The sequence below is a fragment of the Belonocnema kinseyi genome, chromosome 8 (assembly GCF_010883055.1).
Source record: "Belonocnema kinseyi isolate 2016_QV_RU_SX_M_011 chromosome 8, B_treatae_v1, whole genome shotgun sequence".
NCBI lineage: Eukaryota > Metazoa > Arthropoda > Insecta > Hymenoptera > Cynipidae > Belonocnema > Belonocnema kinseyi.
Genome location: NC_046664.1, coordinates 19,551,446 through 19,571,372, shown reverse-complemented (window position 1 = coordinate 19,571,372; position 19,927 = coordinate 19,551,446). Strand labels below are relative to the sequence as shown.

The 19,927-nt window shown below is 25.2% G+C and overlaps 1 protein-coding gene across 14 annotated transcripts in view; it reads right to left on the bottom strand.

The window, feature by feature from the left end:
* The window catches only part of LOC117177967 (calcium/calmodulin-dependent protein kinase type II alpha chain), a 590,749-nt gene that overhangs the window by 228,878 nt on the left and 341,944 nt on the right, over positions 1–19,927 (bottom strand). For all 14 annotated transcript variants that reach the window (XM_033369108.1, XM_033369109.1, XM_033369113.1 and 11 more), the window contains exon 2: positions 8,083–8,177. In XM_033369108.1, coding sequence (XP_033224999.1) covers positions 8,083–8,177 — 95 coding nt within the window. The remainder of the gene's footprint in view (positions 1–8,082; positions 8,178–19,927) is intronic.

Below are 19,927 nucleotides of genomic sequence, written 5' to 3'. Positions count from 1 at the left end.
TCATCGACAAATAATGAGTTATCTTAAATTATCATGAGATTCTTAATTTTACAAAATTGTCATCGAAAAAACGAATTTTTCTGACGACAAATGCCCAAATAATACATTTTTAAATTAAATATGTTTAAAAAATCATAAAATTTATGAACTAATTATAAATGTTGCTGAACTTAACGTGAAGTTCTTAATTGAAAGGACTGACATGGAACAAAAACGAAATTTTCGTCAACAGATGACCGAATAATGCATTTGTTTATTAAATTTGTTAAAAAAAACATCCCCAAATAGTTATGAAAGTTGCGAAAATTAGCATACAGTTCCCAAATAAAAGGACTGACATTGAAAAAAACGAAGTTTTCCGACGATGAGTGCTCGAATAATGCATTTGTTTATTAAATTTGTTTGATAAAATCATAAAATTCATCAATAAATTATGAGTTTTCCCAAATTATCATGAGGTTCCTAATTTTACAAAATTGTCATAGATAAAAAAAGAAAGAATTTTCTTGACAAAAGCCTGAATAATGCATTTTTCTATTAAATTTATTTATGATATTAACAAGAATAGTCTTAAGAGAAATTTTTTTCAATAAAATATTGTTTTCATTCTAATTTCTTGCAATATATCTTAAAAAGACGTTAAATTAAATAATGTTTTTATTAAATGTAAATCTATGAAACGTTGGCGATTACAACAATTTTCCTATTATTGTAGAGCACAGGGAACGTCAAATAGAAGAAATTGTCATTTTTTTCGTCATATTAATTTACTTATAAAAAAATTGAAAAATTAAATTAAAAATCAGGCTCGAAAAGTTTCTCTGAAATTTTATAAGCTTTAAACAAAAAACATCCAAATCGGTCCACAGGTTCAGCCGGAATCATATTTTGAACCAAAAAATGTACTTTTTCCCCACTGTGCGTCGTTAGTCTAATACTTACTTTTTGCATAAAAAATTGTTTAAAAAAATACAAACTGGAAAAAATCCCGTTTTTTTTTAAATTTACAAAGCTAAGTTCTGGTCAAACTCAATTATGAAAAAAACGAGACAGCGAAGTGTCTATGTGTGTTGAATCGATGCTCGCAAGAATCGCAAAGTATCAAGTGTGCTTTACTAGCGAGAGGTGTTACTTCACCTACGTATAGCCACTAATTCCCGTAACACAATGCCGTTTATCGGATAAGTTCGCCCGCGCAACGTTTTAATTGATTCGATTATAACGCTCGTTTGGCTTCACGTCTTAGATATCATTTTCGGCCTCCTTTTCATCCTTCTATAATCTCTAAACGAACGAAATAAGGAAAAAGAAAACGTAATTCTGCCATCAGAGCATTAACAGCATTATCTTAAGGGGTTTCGAACTCTATCAAAAGAAACTTAACAAAAGAAATTTATTTTAAATACAGTGAAACCCTTCAATAGACCTCCCTTCCATAGCCCTTCCAAGAATTGACGCAGCGCCGCAGGTAGGTGTAACAGGAGCTGCGCGGGGTTCGCGGTTGTCACTCAGGTGATCACTCAGGCGTGAACGAACAAAAGCGGAGCGGGCTATAATGAGTTAGTTCTCACTCATCCACAGATCCAAAATTGGCGCTATAGAAGAGTTTCACTGTAATATTCAGAGCAGAAAGGAAAAACTGGACTAGCATTCTGTAATAATTTTAGTTTACGGAAACAATATTGAAAATTTAATTTATTTTACAAGAAGATAAACAGAGTTGGGATACTTTTTTAAAATCTTATTTTCTACGGAGAGTCCATTGGATGATTACTAATTTACCAAAACATTATTTGCCAAAATAATATATGCCAATGGTTACATTTTTTCGTAAGAATCAACTTCAGAAAGAGTTTTTATGGCTTAACAGTTTCATTAAATTCTTATGTAAAATTATGTGAGTATTATATTTTTTAAACGTGTTTTTAATAAGAAATTTGCTTTTTCTTTTATTTTTTCAACTGTTGAAAACAGAAGAATATTGAAAATTGAATTTTCAACGGTTAAAAATTTTTCTTAATTGAATTTTCCAGAATTAAATTTTTCACTGTAGAATTTTTAAGCGTTGCGTTCTCAACAATTGTCGTCGGCCAACATACTAAACTTTCAACAATTTTAATTTTAATTTCCTACCATTCTGAGTAGTTAATATTTAACAGTTGAAAGTTTCATTCTCAATTATTTTTTATTTTTCGACAGTTGAAAATTCAATTTTCAATTCCCTTGTATTTTTAATTTAATTTTATTTTCCTAGTTGAATGTTAATTTTTCCACCAATTTCCAGAAGTTAAATTTTCGACAATTAAAAATTAATTTTTTTAATTTCTTCAATTTTGATGTAAATATTAAATTTTTTAAACGTGCATTTAATCATAAATATTCGGGTTTTTCTTACATTTTCAACTATTGAAAACAGAAGAATATTGAAAATCGAATATTCAACGAGTAAAGATAAAAAAAATGAATTTTTCAGAATTGAATTTTTAAGTTTGGTGTTCTCAACAATTGAAAATGGAACTGATTAAAATACTAATTGCAGAGTTCTTTATTTTTAAACACTTAAATTTTCAAAGAGTGAAAGTATTTTCAATTTTCTTCAATTTTTAGCAGTTTAATTTTTATTTTCCTACAATTTTCAAAACTTGGAAATTGAACTGTTGAAAATAAAAATTTTAACAATTGAAATTTCGCTTTTCTATTATTTTCTGCAGTGAAATCTTTAACCATTGAAAATTTAATTCTCAATTTCGTTGATTTTTCTAACAGTTGAAAATAAAATTTTTGAATTTTCTTTTATTGTCAATTTTGTATTCTCTTGCAATTTTAGCAGTTGAATGTTCAATTTTCTACCATTTTCCAAAGTTGAAAACTAAACTGTGGAAAATTAAATGTTTAATTTCCTATAATTTCTAGAAGTTCAATTTTTTACAGTTAAATATTCTACTGTTGAAAACCTTTTTTTTACTCTTCAAATTTTTTAATTTGCAACAGTTGAAAATTTAAGAATACTAAATTTTCAACAATTTCAATTTCCATTTCCTAATATTTTCAGTAGTTGATCTTTAACAGTTGAAAGTTTCATTCTGAATTTTCTTTATTTTTCAACAGTTGCAAATCCAATTTTCAATTCCCTTGTATTTTCTTTCATTTTTAACAATATCCAGAAGTTCAGTTTTCTACAGTTGAAAATTCTACTGTTGAAAATTAATTCTTTTCATTTCTTCAATTTTTAAAAGTAAAAATTAAAAACAAAAATGAATTGGAATTAGAGTTTTCAACAATTGAATTTTCCAGGAGTGAATTCTTTAACACTTAATTTTTTATTTACATTTATTGTCCACTAGTTGAAAATGAAATTTTTGAATATTTGAATATAATGAAATATTTTTGAATTTTAGAGTCGAAAATTTAATTTACCATATTATTGAATTTTAATTTTAAATTTTCTTCTATTCTAAGCAGTTGAATTTGAAATTTTCTACAATTTTCAACAATTGAAAATTGAACAGAATAACATTGAAGAAAACTGAATTTGCAAGATTTAAAATTTACAATTTTCTTCAGTATTCTTGAGTTGAAAATTGAATGTTAAATATCCTACACATTTTAGTAGTTTCAATTTCAACAGTTCAACAATACATTTTTTTTATTTTCAATTGCCTTAAATTTTTCGAAATTTTGGATATTTGAAACAGTTGAATATTGAAGAACAATGAAAATTGAATTTTCTATTCTGGAAAATTGAAGAAAATTGAACATGGAATTTTCAAAGTTTAAATTTTCTTTAGTTTACAGCAAATATATTTTTAACAGTCGACTTTTAAACTCTTAAAAATGGACAAACGTCAAAAAGTTAATTTTCAGCTATTCAAAATTTAAGAAAATTTAAAATTAAATTAAAAATATTCTTTAATTTTCAGCAGTTCAATTTTCAATCAATATTTAATTAACTTATAACGTATAAAGGAGGAGTAGGAAACAGTTACTAATAATATATTTTTTTAAACGCAGTTTTCAAATTTTTATCCCCACGCTTCCAAAACTTTTCGAAATTAAAAAAAAAACAATATTCTTTTGATTTCTCCTATTCGAACACAATGAGCGCAAAAACCTTATTAGCCCAAAAATAGAAGCATAACATGTTTATTGTTCATACTCAAGAGAAGCGATCGTTTATTCAAATAACGTTACTTTATATACAAAAAATAATTCACTGGCTTTCAGTCTAAGCAAAGTTGTTTTTGATCAAAGAAATTTATTTGGTTCGGAAAAATGTTTTTCTATTTCAGAGGAAATTTTTCATATTTTAAAATTATTTTCTCAATTTTTAAGATATTTTTGGTTTAAAAAAAAATTATGTCGAAGAAACAGATTGTTTAATTTGAAAGAAATATTTTTCTGAATCAAAATACAACAATTGGTTGTAACGAGATCAGTCGTTGACATAACTAACTATACACTTAAATAATCGATACACTCGATGCTCTAAATATAATAGATGTGTACGCCCATTAGCTTATAAATAAAAACCAGGCAGACCTTATTATAGAAGAAATCGGGTAAATGGATAAGGCTTTTATTAAAATAAGAAACTTACGGGAAAGTAAGAAATATGACAAGAGAATAAGTATTTTCCCTTAAAAACTGTTTGGCTATTTTTAATTTCTTTAAATCGAGTATTTTAAAAATAAACTTTATCCCAAAAATTCAGAAAAATCAGGTTCTGATAATTTTACTTTTTGCTTTTTAGAAAATTTTCGTTTATATAAGAAATATTTATAATGTGTGCTTCTAATTTCTTTGTTTTAAACAATCCAAAGAAAATTTAATAATTAAAACGGTCCTGATAAATATTAAAGACATGTTTTAGAATTCTCATACTTCAAAATATACTCAATTAAAATTTTAAAAATATTAATCTTTAAGGTTTCTATATGTAATTTGAAAAAATTTTTAGTTGTGCACAAGAATACTAGCCTTTAATAAAGGATTGATAAAATATTTATTGAAATTAATTGAAAAAGATATTGACACTGAAGAAAATATTCAACAAGCGCTTCAAAATATTTCTTACATAAGATGACGAAAGCCAAGAGAAAAAAAATTATTCGAGAGAGCCACTTTTCTCAAATCATTTTTTTTATTTGCTTTGAAGTTCTCTAAATCTACTCCGCATATTGCAGTGAAAAACTTTAATTTTCGAATTGTTGACAATTTTTTATTTAAACAATGTGTTTACATATGCAAGAAACTATTATGCAGTATGAATATAAATTCTATATAATTGAATTGTTTATTTGTACAAATTTACAAATTAGGTTTATAAGAACAGTGAAATATATAGATTTAATGTAATTCTTTATTAACAAATTTTTATATTTTTATAAATTTCACAAAAAACATCCGACAATGACTCATATTGTCATTTGTTTCCGAATTTCATGCAGATAAAAGAAAAAGATAATCACTCACATTTTAATTTGTTTTAAAATCTATCTTATTATTATTTAAAGCTGCATGCAATCGAGAAAAAATGGCAATGTGAGTGATCGGCTTATATTTCATAACTGTAAGGAATTCATAAATTAATGAAAATGTGATTGATCGTCTTATGTTTTAAAACTGCATGAAATTCCGAAACAAATGATAATTTGAGTAATCGTCTTATGTTTTAAAATTGCATGGAATTCAAAAACAAATTAGAATTTGAGTGAACATCTTATGTTTTAAACTGTATAGAATTCATAAAGAAGTAACAATGTTATTGATTGTCTTTTGTTTCTCTAATGAATGCAATTTAGAAACGAATGAAATGTAACTGATCTTCTTCTGTTTTAGAACTGCATGTAATTCAGAAACAAATGGGAATGTGAGTGATCGGCTGATATTTTATGGCTGTATTAAATTCATAAATTATTAAAATGTGATTGATCGTCTTATGTTTTAGAACTGCATGAAATTCCAAAACAAATGACAATGTGAATGATCGTCTTATGTTTTAAAATTGCATGAAATTCAGAAACAAATGAGAATCGGAGTGAACACCTTATGTTTTAAAACTGTATAGAATTCATAAACAAGTAACAATGTAATTGATCGTCTTATGTTTCTCAACTGCATGCAATACAGAAACGAATGAAATGTAAGTGATCTTCTTCTGTTTTATAGCTGCATGAAATTCAGAAACAAATAACATTTTAATTTATCGTCTTACTTTCGTTAACTATATGAAATTCACAAAAGAAAGGAATGTTAGTGATCTTCCTATAATCTAGAACTGCATGCAGTTCAGAATAAAATAAAACTGTGAGTGATCGGCTTGTATTTTAGAACTGTATGGAAATTCATAAACTAGTAGAAATGTGATTCATCATCTTATGTTTTGTAATTGTATTAAATTAGTAAGCAATTAACAATGTGACTGATCGTTTTCTGTGTCTTAACTGTTAGAAATTCAGAAACGAAATAAATGTTAGTGATCTTCTTATGTTCTAGAACTGCATGAAATTCAGAAATTAATGACTACATGATGGACTCAAGTTTCACAAATGTTTGAAACTCAGAACCGAATGAAATATCAGTGATTGTTTGTTTTAGAACTGCATGAAATTTAGAAATTAATGGCAATGTGAGTGATCGTCGTATGTTTTAAAACTGCATGAAATTCAGAATCAAATGACAATTTAAGTGATCGTCTTATGTTTCAGAACTGCATGCAATTCAGAAAAAAATTAAATGTAAAAGATCTTCTTCTGGTTTAGAGCTGCACGAAATTCAGAAACAAATAACAATTTAATTTATCGTCTTATTATTGTTAACTATATGGTATTCACAAAAAAACCAATGTCAGTGATCTTTTTATGTTTTAGAACTGCATGAAATTCACAAAAAAATAAAAATGAAAGTGATCGGCTTATATTTTAGAACTGTATGGAATTCATAAATTAGTAGAAATGTGATAGATCGTCTTATGTTTTGGAACTGTTTGAAATTTATTAGCAAGTAACGATGTGACTGATCGTCTTCTGTTCTCAAATGTTGGAGATTTAGAAAAGAAATAAATGTTAGTATCTTCTTAAGTTCCAGAACTCCATGAAATTCAGAAACAAATGACAATGTAATCCGTCACCTGTAATTCACAGAAATATGAAGTTCAGAAACGAATTAAAAGTAAGTGACCTTATGTTTTGAAACTACAAGAAATTAGGAAAGAAATAACAATGTGAGTGGTAATCTTTTAGTTTAGTACTGTATGAAATTCATAAACAATTGAATATGTGATTGATCGTCGTATGTTTTTTAACGGTATAAAGTACAAAAACGAATGAAATTTTAGCGCTCCTTCTGATCTTAGTGATCTTCTTATATTTTAGAACTGCATGGAATTCATAAATAGGTAAAAATGAGCATGATCGCCATATGTTTCAAAATTGCATGAAATTCAGAAACAAATGAAAATTTGAGTGATAACCTGATGTCTTAGAACTGTATTGAATTCGTAAACTAGCCAAAATGTGATGGATCGTCTTATGTTTGAAAAATGCATGAAATTCAGCAAAGAATAAAATGTGAATGATCGCCTTATGCTCTGCAATTAAAAATCCGGTTATTTTGAAGGTTCATAACTGAACACCTATTAAAGATAGAGGGTTCAATTTTTTTAATTTCCTCAGAATTTCTTTAGGTTTAATTTTATTGATAAAAATTGTATTCCAAAATGTAATGGAAGAGTGTTATGGCGTAAAAAAAAGTAATAGATAACGGGGTCAAACTGCCTGGAAAAAAATCGTCTAATGTTTAAAATTTTTAATACAGTAAATAGGATTCCATACATTTTTTGAATTAACTCTAAACTATACAAAATCAGTGCCCAGTACAGTTAAGGAAATTTACTTCGATATCAAATTTAATCAGAAATTTCGAACAGGTTTCGCCATTCTTGAAGGGAAGTTTATAACAAGATGATTGGCAAAGGACTGAGATTTAATTTGCAGCGAACAAAAAGCGGATTTTAGATCAAAGAGCTTTTTAGAATCGCAGGGTAAAGGCGAATTAAAGTGAAAATAGAAGAATGAGACTTACCTCTAGAGGAGAGCTTTTTTGTATTGATAATTTTTGCCGCAAACTCGAGACCTGAACTCTTCTGAACGCATCGTCGAACAACGGAGAAAGCCCCTCTGCAAGAAAAAATTACTTAATGAAAATTATCAAAATTAATAATTTTTAATTCTAGGAGTATCAGAATTCGGGACGCCACAACTTAATTTCCTTGAAAAATAAATAAGTCGTCAGAAAAAGTACCCAGAAGGAACCGAAATTTCTTTAAAAATTGTCCCTTTCCACTTGCACTTATTTTTTGTAGGGTTTCGAAAAAGCTTAAATTATCTGAAAAACCAATCCTATTGTAAAATTAAAGTTTTTTTTTTAATTGGCTGCAAATTTTAGAGGAATTCAAAAAATTCCATCAAAATGTTTAATAATCAGAGATTTCTGATAGATCCTTTATCTATTCTTTATTCAGTTTTTTTTATTAAATCCCTCACTAATTTTTAATTTTCCCCAATCACTAATATTCAAAGACCAGCCTTAATCTTGTCAATGTTATTTTATTAATTAATTATTAAATAAAAATATTCCCTGAATTTTCCCAAATTTACCGGTTTTCCATGACCTGCGGCCACACTGGATCAATAAAAGTAAAATAAAAAATGTTATTTTAGGAACTGAACATTTTATATATAAAAAATCTATGAAATAAAGAAAAAGGTTGCCACCCTAGCTCAATAACAGTAGAATAAGAATGTTATTTAAAAGATTCAACATTTTAAATATAAACAAAATTCGGTAAAAATTAACAGTAAACAAAAAAATTAACAGTAGACTAAAGAATGTTATTTTAGAGACCTAATATTCAAAGGATTAAAAAATAAATAAGAATAAAAAAGTAATTAAGCTACTATGGATTAATGACAGTAGACTAAAAGTGTCATTTTAGAGACTTAACTTTTTAAATATAAAAAAATGAAGAAAAGTAAAAAAAGAGATTCAGCCAGGCTGGATCGATCAATAACAGTAGACTAAAAAATTTTTATTCTAGAGACTTAATGCTTTAAATACATATTAAAATGTAAAGAAGATCAAAAAAGGAATTAGGCCACACTACATTAATAATTGTAGACTAAACATGTAATTTAGAGAATCAACATTTTAAATATAAAATGTTCAGGAAGTAAAAAGAGAGATTAAGCCATACTGGATAAATAACAGACTAAAAAATGTTATTTTAGAGACTTAATATTTTCATTATTAAAAATTAAAGAAGATTAGATAACAGTAGACTAAAAATTTGATTTCAGAGACTCAACATTTTAAATGTAACAGTAGACTAAAAAAAATTTATTTCTAAGACTTGACAATTTAAATATTAAAATGTAAAGAAAATTTAAAAAGGAATTAGGCCACACTGGATTAAGAACAGTAGACTAAAAATATAATTTTAGAGACTCAACATTATAAATATTAAAAAATGAAGAAGATCAAAAAGGGGATTAAGCTACATTGGATCAATAACAGTGGACTAAAAAATGTAACTTTAGAGTTTTAATATTTTAAATAATACAAAATAAAGAAGATTGAAAAGTGTATTAAGCCACACTGAATCAACAACAGCGAAATACAAAATTTTATTTTAGGAACTCAACATGTTTTGAAATTAAAAAAAGCGAAAATTAAAAAATGGATTATGCAAAACTGGATCAATAACAGTAGACTGCAAAATATTATTTATGAGAATCAATATTTTAAATATAAAAAAATTATAAAAGAGATTAAGCCAGGTAGGATAAATAAAAGCAGCCTTAAAGACTTTTATTTTAGAGACTCAATATTTAAATTATTAAACAGTAAAGAAGGTTTAAAAAGTAATTATACCACACTGGATTAATAACACTACACTAAAAATGTAATTTTAGAAACTTATCATTTTAAATATAAAAAAATTAAGAAAATTAAAAAAGAAATTAGGCCAGGCTGGATAAATAACAATAGACAAAAAATGTCATTTTATAGACTCTGCATTATAAATATTAAAAAATTCAGTAAAAATTAACAGTAAACTAAAAAATTAACAGTAGACTAAAGAATGTTATTTTAGAGACCTAATATTCAAATGGTTAAAAAGTAAAGAAGAATAAAAAAGTAATTAAGCTACTCATGATTAATGACAGTGGACTAAAAATGTCATTTTAGAGACTTAACATGTTAAATATTAACAAATTGAGAAAAGTAAAAACGAAGAGATTCAGCTAGGCTGAATCGAAAAATAACAGTAGACTTAAAAAAATTTTATTTTAGAGACTTAACGCTTTAAATATTAAAATATAAAGAGGATTAAGAAAGGAATCAGGCCACACTGAAAATAATAGTAGACAAAAAATCTCATTTAGGGACTGAACATTTTGAATATGAAAAAATTAAGGAAATAAAAAAAGAAATGAAGCCAAACTAGATCAATAACAGTAAACTAAAGAATGTTATTTTAGAGACTTAATATTTTAATTATGAAAAAGTAGAGAAGATTAGATAACAGTAGACTGAAAAACATTATTTTTGAGACTGAATATTTTAAATATAAAAAAATTTAAAAAGAGATTAAGCCAGGCTGGATAAATAAAAGTAACCCTAAAGAATTTTATTTTAGAGACTCAATATTTTAATTATCAAACAATAGAGAAGATTAAAAAAAGTAATTATGCCACACTGGATTAATAACAGTAGACTAAAAAATGGTATTTTAGGAACTCAACGTTTTTAATAATAAAAAATAAATAAAATTAAAAAATGGATTAGGCCAGACTAGATCAATGACAGTAGACATGAGAATGCTATTTTTGAGACTCAATATTTTAAATATTAAAAAATTATGAACTTTTGAAAAGAGATTAAGCCAGTTTGGATCAATAAAAGCAGACTAAAGAATGTTATTTCAGAGACTCAACATTATAGATATTAAAAAATAAAGAAGATTAAAAACGGGATTAAACTACATTGGATCAATAACAGTAGACTAAAAAATTTGCTTTCAGAGACTCAATATTTTAAATAATACAAAATAAAGAAAATTAAAAATTGGATTAAACATCTATTTGCATTTGGGTGAAGGATTAATGGAAATTGCGTTTCTAATTCAACTAGATTTCAATATTCGCGAAAATCAAGTATTCCATTGAAACGTAGAGTTATTGAATCTGTCTAATTGACGGACTTAAATTATTCAAAACTAGGTGGTCTAGAGAATTCAGTCGATTCTCGATTCCATCTAGAAACTGGCGTGTGGTATAAAGCTGATATATGAAAATGGAATCTAACAGAATGTTATCAATATTTTAAAATAAATTAACAAATGATAAATAAAATCATATTATAAAAAGAAGAACTAGGTTAATATTTTAATAAAAAAGTCGGAGGATAGGAAAAAGATTAAACATTTATTTTCAAATTTAAAAGAAAAATTTTTTTAATAAGAAATTGTATAGATTTTAAATAGTTTTTATTCATTTTTTAATGATTTCTGCAATTCAAGTATTTATGCTTTTACATTGGATATACTATATTTTCGCCCGATAATTATCATTTCATCCTAATAATAATTTAATTATAAATGGAAAATGAAACTCTTCAATACTCAATTGATATTAGTAAAATTAAAATTAGGAAAATTTAATTAATTATTTAAAGTTCTTTAAAAATTCCTTAAATTCTCTTAAAATTGTAAAAAAATCCATTCAAGTAAGCACAAATCACTTGAAATTCTTTGGATATAAATTAACTTAAAATTATTCTTTAAATTTATATTTAAAGCCGTAAAATATTCAAACATCTATAACAAGAAATTTAATAATATTGAAAGTTCTAAAAAAATTCTATAACAAAATCTCGAGACGAGTAAAAAATCCCGAAAAATAAAATTCCCGAAATTATGTAATTGCCGAAATATAAAAATCCGAATCGTAAAATTCCCGATTAAACAAATTACGGAACAGCTTATAATATTACCGAAATGACAAATAACCGGATTATAAATTTCGACACAAAAAATATCTGGATTATAAAATTCGTGATTTTAAATAATAAAAAAAACGTAATAAATATTATAAGTTAATTAAAATTAAAACTATGAAAAACTTTTATCAAAGCTAATTTTATATTTAATGTTCAGCGTATTTTAAAATTATATTATTTTCAATTCAAAACATAATTTAAAAAAAGTCTTCAAATGAAGTATTTATTTCTTACATTTCTAACGAATAAACTTTATTTATTAGAAACAATTTCTTTGGTAGTTTGAATTAAAGATTGTTCTACTGAGGGAAACTTTACAGTGTCAGATATTTTATAATAATTATTTATTATTTTATTATTTTTTAGTTATATATATAATTTTAGATTATTATATTTCGACGATTTTTTTAATTTTTGAAATTTTTGAAAACAATTTTCTAGAAATTGGTTAAATATCCCTTAAAATATCGATAAAAGTTCCGAAATCATGTAATCGTAAAACGTCATATTAAAAACATAAAACATTTAAAAATGTATATAAACAAATTTTTAAATATCAAGATTTCTAACATTTTTATTTAAATAAGATCCCTTCAAATATCTTGAAATCTTTGGTATGAATTTTTTTTAATTCATAATATAACATTTTTTAATATTTTCCCTTTATCAAACATTATTTATATTTGAAGAATTTGCATGTACAATTAATATTACAGAAATTGTTGAATTAAATTTTTTTTAATAGTCTAATAATTAAAAAAATTAAAAATAAATCCTGAATGCTAAAAAATTTTAAATAAAAAATTGTATTAATTTTGTAATTTTAGAATAAAAAAGGACTATTTTTTTGTTTTATTTTGGTTTAAAATTTGTTAGGTTTTTTCATTAAGAAAATAGTAAGAAAAAGAGGTTTGTTTAAATTTTGATATATTAAATTTTTTTAAATATTACATGGAATGTAATGGAAAGGAAAAATATTTAAAATCTATTAAAAATCCGGGTAAAATTTTTCGAACTGTTTAAAAGCTGGTTATTAGTAGTTTTTATTTTTTGTAATTCTAGAACGTATTAAATTTGCGTTCAAAGACAAATTTCATTTATATTAGATCTAAATTTTTTAATTATGGTTTGCCTTTTGGTATAATCGTAAGATAATTATTTTTATATATCTAAAATAATGAAATCGTTATTCAAATTTAAACAAAAGAATCTTTTATGTAAATAGAAAGATCATCGTACTCATCATAATTAATTTCAAAAATATTTAATTTCTATAAACTCAACGAAAAAGTACTTTACCTTTAATTTTTATTTAACCCCTAAATAGTTAAGTTTGAAATTATTTAAACTAAAAAAAAAATAATTATAAGACACAATTCCACATGTTAAATACAAAAGTATTAACTACTCGCAGTAAAATATTCTAGTTTTAAGAGAAGTTTGCAGATGTAAAACGAAAAATTGTATTTTCAAATATCGTACATTTAAAGAGAAAAGGGGAAAAGAGGGGATATTTTTAAAAATAGGGGAAAAGGGGGGAACATCGGAGATTCGGGGAAAGAGTTTTCATCCCTTATATTCCACTATAATATTATTATCTTTTTACTATTATTATTATGTTATTACTATTATTATTATTATTTGCTTGATGCTCATGGTCAACTATAGATTTCTAAGTGGACTTCACTTTAAGAAATAAGTGAACCAGATTGTTACCGGAAATAAACAATTACTTCTAGTCGACTAGAAACTTGAGTATGTCCGTTTCTTATTTTTGCTTTTAGCGATCATTCAATAAATGAGTAACTTTTTTAAGAGGGGGGGGGGGGGTAACAGATTTTCTGACGATATTAGACATAGTTTGGGGGAATGGGTTAGTACAGAATGTGACATAAAACATGAAAAATACAAATAATAATAACAATCTCTTTAATTTCACACTTTCCCCTATTCCCCTCTTTCCCCATTTTGGAAATAATTTCCCTTCTATTTCAGTTTTTAGAAAACGTCCCCAACTTTTTTTCGTTTTTTTGCTTGAATGCAAACTAAATTAATAGATGCCAATAAGAAAATCTAAATACTTTGTGTTGAAAGTTTATTAAACTCAAAAGTATATTATATTTTTCGTTCAGAGTTTATCGTTTTGGTTTTAAAATTCTAGTAACTTGGTTAAAGATTGAACCATTTTGTTGAAAATACGATTTTCTTTTTGGTTAAAAATTAATTTTTTGTACTAAAAATTTAACTACTCCATTATTGCTGAATAATTAACATTTATTTTAAAATTGAAAAAAAAACAATTATCTTTTATTATAATTTTTTCAAATATATGCTGTTTTTAGTGTTTAGAGAATTTCAAATTATAGGCGTTCGAAATTAGAAAATTCTGATTCTGTCATATTAGACTATTTGAAGAGATTTTCCAATAAAATATTTCTGTAATTGTAATTCTGCTTGTAAATTCTTAAAATTTTGCAATTTTTAATTTAGGATTTAAAAAATATTGTTATAAAAATGTTTAAAAATGTTATATTTTGTGTTTTAAAAAATAGTTTATGCCTTTAATATTATAAAATAAAAATCCTAGAACGTAAAGGCGCACTATGTGTGTTTGCATTTTATTTAATCCTATTAATTAGAAAAATGTAATTCAATTTATATTCATGGAATTTTTAAGATTTCTATCTATTTTAATACATTTTCGTACAATTGCCAAAAATTTAAAGATATTTTAAGGGATTTTTTTTCAATGCAAATTTTACAGATCTTAATATTTAATAAATTTGTTAATATAGGTTTTTAAATAGTTTATATTTTTAATCAAAGGATTTACGATTTTACGATTTTACGCTTTTGAAACATTTATCGATATTTTAAGGAATATTTAACGAAATTCTAGAGAAATATTTTCCAAAATTCCCTAAATTATAAGATTGTCGAAATATGAAAATTCCGAAACTGAAAAATCATTACTAAAAAAAATAGTTTTTAGTTGAAAATTCATTGATTCAATTTCACCTTGAAAATTCATCTTTTTCTTTAGAAAATGTAACTACTGGGTTTAAAATTTGACTACTCTCTTAAATATTTATTACATAAGTTGAAGATTAAACTATTTCGTTGAAAATTAATTATTTAAACAGAAAATTTGCACTACTTTATTATTGATTAAAAATTGATCGGTTTTGATTGAAAATTCAACAATTTGGTTCAAACTTGATATATTTTATTATGAATTTATCGCTCTGGGTAAAAAAAGTAATCTGCTTGATTGAAAATTCAATTATTTTGTTAAAAACTTATTTCATTAATCTAAATTCGTTTTTTTTTGCCAAAAAATGCAACTGTTTTGTAAAAAAAATTTTTATTCCATTTTCGTCTTATGAAATTCCACTATTTGGTTGAAAATTATTTTGTTGGTAGAAAATTCATATTTTGATTTGGAAAATTCAACTGCTTACATGGAAATTCCCCCTTTTGGTTTTAAAATTCATTACTTGTGGTGAGAAATATTTTTGATGTTGAAGTATAATAATTTTTGTTACAACATTCTAAAGTTTGGTTAAAATTTTTTTTTTAAGTTGAAAATTCCCTTTTTTTGAAAATTAATCTTTTTAATTTTAAAGTAACCTTTGTCTATAACATTCGACTTTTATAGCTTAAAAATTCAACCATTCAATTGAAAATGCAACTACTTTTCCTAATATCCTACTTTTTGTGAATACGTCATATTTTTTATTTTAAACCAAGTAGTTGCATTTTTAATAAAAAAAAACGAATTTTCAATTAGAGGATCAATTTCTTAAATAAAAAGACGAATTTTTAACCAAATTCATGAATTTTCAGAAACAACAAAATAGGAGAAAAAATCAATTTTAAACCAAAAATAGAATACCTAAAATTAGATTTTTAGTAAAGTAAATTCATTCTCAACCAGAAAAAAAAGGAATTTTTAGCAAATTAGTTAAATTTTAAACCAAAAAGATCAAATTTTTCAGCCTTAAATGGAATAGTTACATTTTCAGTAAAAAATTAAGCCCTAATAAAATGATTTTTTAATATGATAGTTAAATTCTTAACAAGAGATGAATTTTCGATGAAAAAAATGCATTTTTAACAACTTTGTTGCATTTTTAACCAAATAATATAGTTTTCAAGATATTCTAATAATTCAGTTTAAATTAATACATTATTTAAAAAAATGAAACTGTAGTTTCAGTATTAAAAAATGGAAAAGAATGGATTTTATAAGATTTTTCCACCGAAATGATGAGTCTTCAACAAGAAAAAAATGAATTTTTAACAAAGTAGAGTAACTTTCAACCAAAAGGTTAAGTTTTCAACCAGAAAAGATGAATTCACAATAAAAAATTTTATATTTGATATTTAATCTGAAAAGGATTTTAGTTTTGCTTCAAAAACAGTTAAATTTGACCAAAAAAGAAGAATTTTCCAGAATAAAGTTCGATTTTCAATAAGAAAAGTTTAATTTTTATTAAAAAATTGAACGGTTGATATTGTAGTCAAAAAAATTAATTTCCAGGCCAGAAGAAAACGAATTTTTAAGAAAGTAAATAAATTTAAAAAAAAAGAATTAATAAATAAATTAAACATCCAAAAATAGATTTGAATTTTTTATTAATATTGCGAATCGCGAATCAGCAATCAGATTTCTAAAGATCGTTTTTCATCGACTTGCTCAAGCGAATAATACGATGATGAAATTTCCTCAATGAGATCGTAAATACTACGTTGTATGGTCGTGTGACTGAAGACCTTTTATAGAAGAGATTTGTTTATCTCGTTAGACAAATTATTCCATTGCTTGTCCCAATTTTTTTTCATATGAGATCAATTCCTGTTTGAATGAGAAGGATATTAAAAATATAAATTTCGAAATTCCCTGACTTTCCCTGACAATATGATACATTATGATACAAAATGATACAAAGCCAAAGGATGCCAGACAATGCCATAAAATATCATATAATATGTGATGGAATAGGTTACAGTATCGTACAATATGGCACAATCTGATACAGAATAATGCCATACGATATAATATGATACAATGTGACACAATATGATACAGTATGATACAATACCAAACACTATTATACAAAATCATACAATATCACGTAATATGATAAAACATGAAACCGCATCATGCAATATCTATATACAATATCTATCATGATACCATATAATATGATATATTACGCTATTATACAGTGTGATAAAATATCCTACAATATAATGCACTATTATAAAAGACGGTACACTATGATACAATGCGATACAATAGCCTACAAAATAATACACTATCATAAAATATGATACAATGTCATTGGATGCCATACAATGTCAAAAAATATCATATAATATGATGGAATATGATACAGTATCATTCACTACGGCACAATCTGATAAAATTTGATACATTATGATACAGTATAATACGGAATCATACAATATCATACAGTATCATATAATATGATAAAACATTAAACCGCATCATGCAATATCTATATACAATATCTAATATGATACAATATCATACGATATAATGCACGATTATAAAATATAATACGATATAGTACAAAATCATAAAATATGATTTAGCATCATTAAATATGAGGCGATACCATAAAATATTATACAATATGAAACAATATGAGGCAATATAAGACAATATGACGCCATATGATAAAACACGAAACCATATCATACAATCTGATACATTATAGAATAATGTGATACAATATTCTACAGTATCATACACTTTTATATAATATTTTACAATATGATACAATGTGATACAATATAACACAATATGATACAATGTGATACAATATAACATAATATGATAAAACATATAAAATCGCATCGTGAAATCTCATGCATTATAAAATATTATGATATATTATTGTACAATAACATACAATTTCGCAGGATGCCATAAAATATCATCTAATATGATGGAAAATGATACAGTATCATAAAATATTGCACAATCTGCTACAATATAATAAAATATAATACAATATGGTACAATATGATACAATATCATACATTATGGTACACTGTGATGCAATATCACGCACTACCATACAGTATGATATGATGAACAGAATTCGGTACCAAGTTACACTATTATGTACTATGATGATGCACTAAGGTGCTATATAGTTCACTGTAAAACATTATGATACGCTATGATAGGGCCCGATATTCGATGATAAAATAAATTACAGTATAAAATAACATAATGCAGTATTATATTATTTTTAAGATCAACAATTAAAATCGGATTGAATTGTGGATTGGATTTTTTAAAATATAATTTTCAACAAAATAAATTAATTTTTAACTAAAATTATACATTGTCTACCAAAAATGAAAAAGTTCACTTTGCAGTTAAAAAAAAAATTTTCAACAAAAAAAGAACTTTTAACGAAATATTTTAATTTCCCATCCAAAAGATTAATTTTCTACGATAAAATAAACATATATAAAAAAGTACGTAAGTTTTTAATTAGAAATCATAAATTTTTAATAAGAAGTAGAATAGTGAAATTTTCAGTTTGCAAAATCGATGTTAGAAAACAAAATTTATTCTCTTTTTTAACGAAAATATTTAATTTTTAACAAAGAAAATGAGGTTTTAGCCGACAAGATAAAGTTTTAATTAATCAGATTACTTTTCTTTAAAAAAATACTAATTTTCAACAAATTAGTTGAATTTTCACCTAAAAAAAGAAAATTTTTAGTAATGAAATTAATTTCCAACCCAAGTAAATTAATTTTCTACTTAGCAAATTTTAACTATCGAAAAAGATAAATTTTTCACATAGAATAGAATATTGTTTTTAGAAAAAAATTTACAACAAAAAATGAATATTCAACCAAATAGTAGAATTCTCAGTTGAAGAATATAAGTTTTCAAGCACGCATGTAATAGTTAAATAGTCAACTAAAAAAATAATAATTTTGAATAACATAGTTAAATTTAGAACAAAAAACGGCTTCTTGACAAAAATGATGCAACATGGCAAAAAAATCTAATTTTCAAGAAAGTAATTGAACTTTAAACAAAATGGTTGAATTTCCAATCAAAGAGATAAAATGATATGATAAAAATGAATGAGAAACTTTCGGACAAATTAGTAAAATTTTTGCAACTGAAATGATTAATAATCCGATATGAAATAGTTAAACTTGCAATTAAAAAAATTAATTAAAAGAACAAATTAATTTTCAACGAAGTAGTTCAATTTTGAAAAAAAGGTCTCTTAACTAATATGAGGAATCATCAACAAAAAACAGTAATTTTGAACAAAGGGGGAGGGTCGGTAAGGCCGGTTTTTGGCCTAATTTATTTTTGGACCAAAGAATCTGAAAAAATCATGGTAGTATCTTATAAGTATCCCGAGTCGATTGCACGCTAAACGGACTACCCTCCACCCCCCAGCCACCCCCACCCCCCCTACAAATATAGAAAACACCACTACCCACCAGCTGTATTTTCGAGAGATTTGACACTCTTAAACATGTTTTCTGAAGTTAGCTCGGGTTTACTATGGTTTTCGGGGTCGCCGAATACAAATCTGGCGTCCTTTGACTTTTTTCGCGTCAGTTTCAAGGTCATTGGAAGGTCAAATCCTTGAACCTGACGCGATAAAGGTCAGCGGACACCAGGTTCGTAATCAGCGACCCCAAAAAACTATAACATATTTTTAAAAAAAATTTTTACCTTTTTTTCTCTATTTGACCTTCAAATGACCTTCAAATGACCTTGAACCTGAAGCGATAGAGTTCAACGGATGCCAGATTCGTAACTAGCGACTCCAAAAACCTATAACGTATT